General features: G+C 35.6%; 1 protein-coding gene across 1 annotated transcript; it reads left to right on the forward strand.

Moving 5' to 3' along the window:
- The first annotated feature begins 1,665 nt into the window (after positions 1 to 1,665).
- On the forward strand, positions 1,666 to 7,217 carry LOC141901598 (uncharacterized). Its single transcript, XM_074788936.1, has 7 exons — positions 1,666 to 1,838; positions 2,621 to 2,941; positions 3,532 to 3,721; positions 3,900 to 4,030; positions 4,122 to 4,280; positions 4,374 to 4,508; positions 5,162 to 7,217. Exons 1-7 carry the CDS (start codon positions 1,751 to 1,753, stop codon positions 5,701 to 5,703), a joined length of 1,566 nt encoding a protein of 521 aa, XP_074645037.1. The 5' UTR covers positions 1,666 to 1,750; the 3' UTR covers positions 5,704 to 7,217.
- The last annotated feature ends 492 nt before the right edge of the window (positions 7,218 to 7,709 follow it).

The raw sequence follows: 7,709 nt of genomic DNA on the forward strand, positions 1-7,709 counted from the left end.
TATGCGACCATAATTTGTCGCAGACCTCGCAACACATAGAAATTGGTTGCCATGGTAACCACTATAGCAACAATTGATTCTTGGGATCAATATGGTTGCTGGCGCTCGGAAAGTATTTCAAACCCAAAAACGCATCATGATTGGTATCAAAATGACCGTATTTATCCCAGCTTCCTCTATTTAATCAGGATTCATGCATTCAGTTGATTGGTAAGAAAATATTAGAGATCGAATAAGAATTCTTGATTTTCAAATTTAGGCCAAGTTGTGTTAGGCCTATAGGATCTTCATAGCTGAAGAAGATCCAGAAGGAACCTTTTAAAGTACTCGAAGAAGGATTTATTAATTTACACTTTTATCTTTTGCAGGTGACTCCAAGAAATATGGTGAAGTTAAATAAGCCGAACCCATGTTGAAAAAATCATTATGCGAAATGTAGAATTGTAGGCAAATCCCTTAAAGCTTAGGCCTACCACTGGCTGAAGGGAGTAATTTAAACTGCAACCTTCTTATCTGAATAAGCTTCAATAGATAAGTCAATGGATTTGTGGATTGAGAATTTGATTACTTGTAATTAATAAAATACAGCAATTAGAAATTTTGTGGCGGCCCAAGTCCAAAGATGTTCATAAGAGTTTGGCCATTTCAATTGTAGCTTATAGTTGATTAGTAAAACATAAATAAATTATTATTTGATAAATAAATATTGTATTTTCATTTCAGTTCAGTTTTTATATGGTCAGTTTTATTGGGGAGAGGCAGGGGGCTCATCTAGCTGCTTTTTCAGTGTGATTGATGAGCCGAGCGAGGTAGGTAGGCCTAAAAGGCCTTCAGAATAACACACGGGATTTCTTTAGCTTCATCGGTTACATCAACCCCAAAGTTGCTCAAAATAAAATTATTATCATAAACTTCATTGATCCTGGGAGAAAATGACTTAAAACAACTTAAAACTAGCGTAAACAGCTGATTTACACATGTAAACAAACGCTAACGCGAACCCGGAAGTGAATGAAAATGCCCGGATGTAGCAATTTTTTCGATACTTCCCAACTTTACAGCAATTTCCGGGGAAGACGGCTTAACGAATCAAACTAAAACTGTTTGCTATATAAACTAAAACTACTATATTTTTACACCTGGGGGAGAACTAATTTCTAAATTTCATAATTTGATGAAATATATTGCATTTAAAACTTTATAGTGTCGCAAAATCGGTCAAATTGCCGGTACAAACAAGTACGGCATACCTGGATGTCAATCAAGAACTTTTGAAAACACATGTGAAGGTTTCGTGATCCCCAGTCCCGCCCCTTTTTTGCGAGATCGCCTAGAGGTTGGGCATCTCAAAACTGCATTTTTCGAAATCCGCGGTGAAGAGTACACGCGCACCTGTCAATCAACAATCTATAGTTGGCTGGAGTCCAACAGCTTGTAACTCGCGAACTACGCCGCGCATCAACATGGAATTTTCAACACAGTACAAGATGCTTATTATCTTCCCTCGAAAATTTAGTTCAAGTAAATCGGATGATAATTACTGAATTTATCAAGTTCATAACTTTTGAAGTGGGAAAAAACGGCACTATGGCCGGTTTTGATCACGTGATCTGAAAACCACAGTTCCCTACGAGCGAATAGCCTTCGGAGTTATCCGTACGGTTCCGTCCGACCATTCGTTTTGAAAATGTTGAATCGAAATAAAAAAATATGAAACTATTTCGGTCATCGTCGGCGACAAAGACGAAGAATGTCACTGAGAATCATCTGTATCATGCTGCCAGTATTACTGGAACATGTCGTACACATTTCTTCCTCGTGCAATGATTTTTCAAGAAGTAAGTGAAATTTCTAAGAGCGAATTTTTAAGTTGTAAATTTTAAGTAAGGGGCCTAACTTCTAACTCCTGAGGCTACTCAGTTATAAGTCATATGCTACTGTTGTACTGTACTGTGCAATCATTATGTAGGCCTACAGTTATTAGGCAGGCTTTATTAATTAAATAACTTTATTGTTTTCACAATCAATAGGCCTACAGACTTTTGACGCAAGGGACCTAGTAGTAGTAGCCCGGGACTCAAGCTACAATACAACCGACCTCTCTACTATCTCCACCATCACTGCGCCAACCTGAGTACCAGCAGAATAATCAGCCTGTTGATTGAGGCTGGTTACCAGGATGATGATGATGAGGCACACGGGCCGCATAGTATGCCGGCAGCGCCTGGCCCGGTTTTACGAACATTTTTTAAGCTAAATTAAAATTGTTGGTGTAGTCCCTCCGACCCTGGCTCCACATTTTCAATAATGATGACGAAAATTCAAACTTTAGTATTAACCGTTTTAAGCTTAAACTTTTTTTCTGAAATCAGACCTGCGAAGGATTTGCTGACGCGCGCACTGAAACAGGAGACAGAAACATGATTCCAAGCATTTCCCTGCGTCGTGGGCATTTGTGAGAACAGGAAAAGAAACTATGTTTCCGAGTTCATACACATGCTTCCATGTTTCCTGCAAAGGAGTAGATTTAAATCCCATATCATATTTTCTGAAATGAGGCTTTAAAGAAATTAAGTAACTTGGCAACGTTAGGCTAAATTCACGAAAATTGTTTTTGTAGACACGACCATATTGGCCTGGACTGCCAATTATACCAGGGAATCTAATGAGACTATTGCACTGGATCCAATTGAAGGAGAATCACTTGATCTGAATTGCTGTGCAGAAGGCTACACGAACATAGCGTGGGAGAAACTAGAAAATGATGGTAGTCCACGAAATATAGACATGATTACTGGATTGAACGCCTATCGAAAAACAAGGAATCAAACTCTTCATTTTAAAGAAATCATTAAAAAACATGAATCCAGCAAATTTCGATGTATCGTCCGAAATGCAACTAGTTTTAAGACTCGGAACTTTCTTATTGATAATGTCCGTGGTGAGTACCGGTAGTCTAAAGTCTATTTTTTGTCTGGTATCGAATTTTTGGGGTGATTTCTCTTAAACTTTTGAACACATACCCGCCCCAAATTGGTCTTGATACAACCAATGAAAGTGTGCAGTCAGAATCAACATCGCTTTTATATAGTCTTCTATTCATTTTGCAATGATTTGCAGGATTGCGAAAAAAGGCTTCTATACGGCCTATCTCATTTGAATCAGAGAAAAGAGACTCTATTTTATATAGTCAATCGATCAATCTATTTTAACAATATGTTTTGCAGGAAACATGTCGTTAGAATTTCAAAAATGGCTGATCTTTTCTCATTTCAACATGAGAAAATGAAGACTTTTAGGCGATCCTTCAATACAGTGTAAGATGGATATAAAAACAACGCTTTACTGAGATGCACATTTTCACTGGTTGTATTAAGATCAATTATAGGCCTATGTGTTCAAAGGTGAAATATCCCCAAAAAATCGATGTCACATGATAATAAATAAATAGATAATAGTAAGGTTATCATTCGTTCAGCAGATTGTCCTGCAGTAAAATGTGGAAAGTACTTGAAATTCATCTCTCTGTAGGTGAATGTACTGAAGATGCTAACCAACTTGCAAGACTTGTCAAGGTTGAGAACACTACTATCATTGAGAAGTCTATCGGAGAAAGTGTATCATTTATGTGCGAGGCTTACTATAAAGGATGTGATCATGGCCTTGTTGCATTCCATTGGGTCAAAAAGGGTGGAGTTTTTTTTGGGGAAAGGGTTAATAGGTAGGCATTTTGTACTTTTAAAAGTCAAAATTTGAAGCGTTGTTATCCCTGGGTTCGAATGTCTAGACGAAAAATTATACACAACTTTCCACTGAAAACTAAAAAAAAGTTGGTTATTAAGTATGGTTATACTGTTCAAAGCATATTTCGAAGCAGGTGACATTGTTTTTATTTTCAGCACCAAAACCTTTAGAGGAGTTAAAATTTATCAAACATTCTACACTATCGATGCCATTAATTCATCTCATTATGGAGAGTACCTTTGTATGAACCTGCACGATAAGATAACTTATATCTTGCAAGAAAAACGTAAGAAAATTATTTTGTGACTTATTGGTCCATTCACTATAATAGAGTTTTGTTGTGTTATTTCCTCAAATTTCTTTCATTTTATTTTCAGAAACTTCAGTCAGTAGCATTTTAGTTATTGTGTTCAGTATTGCAGTAGCTTTCATAGTTATCTTCATTGTATTCATACTTGTTAATCTATACCTTTGGGTCAGAATAAAGGTAGTCTTCAAACAGTTTTACATAAGTATTTTTGATCATTATGAGAGAGGTAAGTTTTTCAATATTCTTTTCAACAGCTTCTGTTTCATACTCACAAGACCACTGGTTGATACATTATTTTTTCCCCTTTATTTGATTACAGAGGGAAATTATGATGTTTTCATATTAGCAGCAGATTATGGTACTGATAGTTTGCTTGCTGTGGCATTGGGTTCATACTTGGAGAAATGTGGCCGCCATGTTTACATATATGAAAGAAATTCCGTACCTGGAGAGTGTATGTACATTTCTCATTCATAATCACTGAAAATTCAACAAATTCCTCCTAAATTTGTTAATTTTTGTGTATGTCAATCTGTTTTTAGCCCGCTTTGGACTTAAAGTCCTGAATAGTATTTTGTTGAATCTAAAATTCCTAGGCTAATCAATCTTTTCAAGATGTCTTTCAAGAACTGTCATTCTAATAAATGACAGTTTCATTAAACGTTCACACTGACCAAAATTCGAGTCTGTTAAGTTATTTTTTCCTTGTTCCATTTATATCGGTACCTATCTATTTATATTGGTGCATATTTTGTAACCACAATCAATTGCAAATTTGTAGCTCATGACACGTTCTGTGATTGTGAAGAGTGTCAAGGTCATTGGTTTCTGTACATGTTCTGCAGGGCGCATGAAATATTGAAATTGTCATATTTTCAGGCCTTTGCTGATCAATTCCTTAGTGTACATAGTGTCCCTGGTCCTTAAGTTATACGTAGTTTTATTTCAAAGATCCAAATCACTTGAAAAACCCCTTTGTTTTTTAAGTTAAAGCAATTAAGAAAACTGTTCCAAAAACAAGTCATCCAGGATGAATTATGCTGTGTATGAAAAGTTATTCGAAGAACTAAGTTTCCTAGATTGTTATGATGAGCTTCTTTTATTTAGATAAAAGTACGAACTACATAAATGCAGTTCACGAAAGCAGTTGTGTATTGGCAATCATCACAGAGAGATTCATTGAGAGTCGTTTGTGTTATGATGCTTTGGAGGAAGCTCGTCGCGATGGGAAACGTGTTGCTATTTGCATTTACAACAACAACGAGTTATCGACTGCCAACTGGGATGAAGAATTGCAGACATATTTTAGTGCATGTCGCAAATTTGTTTGGCGTCAAAGCTTTTACGAGTTCATTCGTCCACAATTGAATTCGAGTGATCGCAATATGAATCGCGCAGCGCCTCACATAGTACCAGCGGTGAACGCTGACGATACGGCAGTCGACAAGTCAAGTAGTGAACCAAATGTTGACAATGAGATTGATATTGTATCAACTGGTGCTGATTCAGGTTTTTGTGCAAAACTGAAGGTCAAATTTCAGAAGAGAAAAGTTCAAAATGATTTTCATTTGTTCAAGGAAGAATTATTATTGTATCTGCCGAAAGCTATTAATTCTAGCAGTGGTATGGTAATGACAAATATCAACTAAATGTGCATCTGATGTGGTTACTACTGATAATGGCCTGTTATCGATTAACCAAGATCAGCCATACATAAAATCAGTGCCCTGTTAAATACAGGGAGATTTTAAACATGGAATTTGAGAATCGTGTCAAAATAGTGATTTGCATTTTTGCATTTGTAACAAAAACACATATTAGGTTTTATCACTGCTATTTTTATGCATGTTGCCAAGCTTTGAAAGTTCATATTGAATGTGAATTGTATATCCATTAAAACAATATGTTCTGAATACATTTTTTGAATGAGATACAATGTCACCTATAAATCATGTGTGATCAGCACTGGTGGTACCTGTCTGTCTCTGCATAAATTATCTGCATGTGTCTCGGTTAGATCCAGGGCTATTTGCAATATCTTCCTATAAAATTGATTCAAAGCGATGAATGTTACCTCGATCCGCTCAAGTGGGCTATTGCGTTCACTTAGTCCCTCCATTGGTTCGTTCATTCATCTATCCACAGACAGTATCCAGTTACTTAGCCTAGGAACATTTTGAAGATGCTTGAAATTGTTGTGATACTTTGGTTATACATGTACATGTATTTACCCTAGACACATCTTTCCCGAATGAAGATAGCTGACTGGACTGGTAGCCATTGATGTTCATCAAAATCAACACATTTTTGAAGTTGTCATTAGATATTTTGATGCTTTAATCAACTGTCTTGGGGTATTGAATATTGACATTATAGAGCATTTCAGGACCATTTAATCCAAGTTGGTATCGGGTTCATAGACTGGTACTTTGTAGTCTTTAAAGTCTTGTTATTGTTGATTCATTCATGAAATGATTTTTAGATTTATGATTGTTGTAATTATCGAATTTTTGCAATATAGAAAAAGTTTTTATAAATAAAGGAGTATATATTATATTTTTGTAGATATCATTGTATTTGCAATTGATGTTTTTATGTATCGGTATGTTTTAGTATAATCATGATCCGGTGTTAAGTGTTGACATTTCCATAATTGTAGTAGATTGGAATTCGGATATACTGACATTTCATACAGCAAATGAAAAAAATTTGACCTGATTAATTGAAATTGAAATACAAATATAATTAATTCTGGATTGCAAACTACATAAGTATCAATTATAATGATCAAAATCATGTGCCTTCTGTTGGACTTAGATTTGTTTGTAGAACTAGATTCAATAGTAAAACTATGATCGTTTTTTTTTTTTATGAAGTATTTATTCACGTCATGATGAATTGTATTCAAATCTGATGAAAAAATTCAACAAATGATGTAAATGCGGTATTAATCGTATGAATAATCAATATTGGATTTTACTGGTTATGTGTTCATCCCATCGCATTGTTGTTTACAAATGATAAATTAAATGTTGAAAATTACATCATTGAGATAAATGCGCAATTATACAGTTAATCAGTTTAAATTTGATTTATGGTGTAACCAGTATTAGATGAAATGATACTCCTTGTAAATTGTAAAATTTGCTACTAATAAAGCAATATATTCTGTAGTTCTTTGTGGCTGTTTCTTTCATTTTTTGACATTATTACAGATAATTCTTAAATGTAAGTAGGTGTGCTACCCCTGTGGCTAAATTAGCTGATTTGATGAATTCAACCTTCATTTATAACCTATTGACACTGACCAAGCAGGGGCGGATCTAGAGGCAGACAATGACAGGAGCACAGAATTAAAAAAAGGGCAACTCGTAAGAAAATACACTATCCATGACAGCCGAGCGCCGAAAGCGCGAAGCGTTCGTGGGGGGTCTGGGGGACCTCCCCCATAAAATTTTTGAATTTCAACCCATTTTAATGCAATTTCCAGGCACCCGAGACACAAAAATGACATTCTGCAACAATTTTCTAAGAGATGGGAATTTATTAATATGGAAACAATGTGATAATGAACTTTATAGAATGAAAAATTTTTTTTGCACTTCTGCGACAGGAGCACGTGCTCCCGTCTAGATCTGCCCCTGCCAAGATCAGA

Source organism: Tubulanus polymorphus, chromosome 3, assembly GCF_964204645.1.
Source record: "Tubulanus polymorphus chromosome 3, tnTubPoly1.2, whole genome shotgun sequence".
Taxonomy (NCBI): Eukaryota; Metazoa; Nemertea; class Palaeonemertea; order Tubulaniformes; family Tubulanidae; genus Tubulanus; species Tubulanus polymorphus.

Bases quoted from the DNA above. Each gene is read 5' to 3' on its own strand.
- LOC141901598 (XM_074788936.1), top strand. From the start codon at position 1,751: ATGTCACTGAGAATCATCTGTATCATGCTGCCAGTATTACTGGAACAT. The intron at 1,839-2,620 runs GTAAGTGAAATT...TTGTTTTTGTAG, and splicing joins GTGCAATGATTTTTCAAGAA to ACACGACCATATTGGCCTGG. The intron at 2,942-3,531 runs GTGAGTACCGGT...ATCTCTCTGTAG, and splicing joins TCTTATTGATAATGTCCGTG to GTGAATGTACTGAAGATGCT.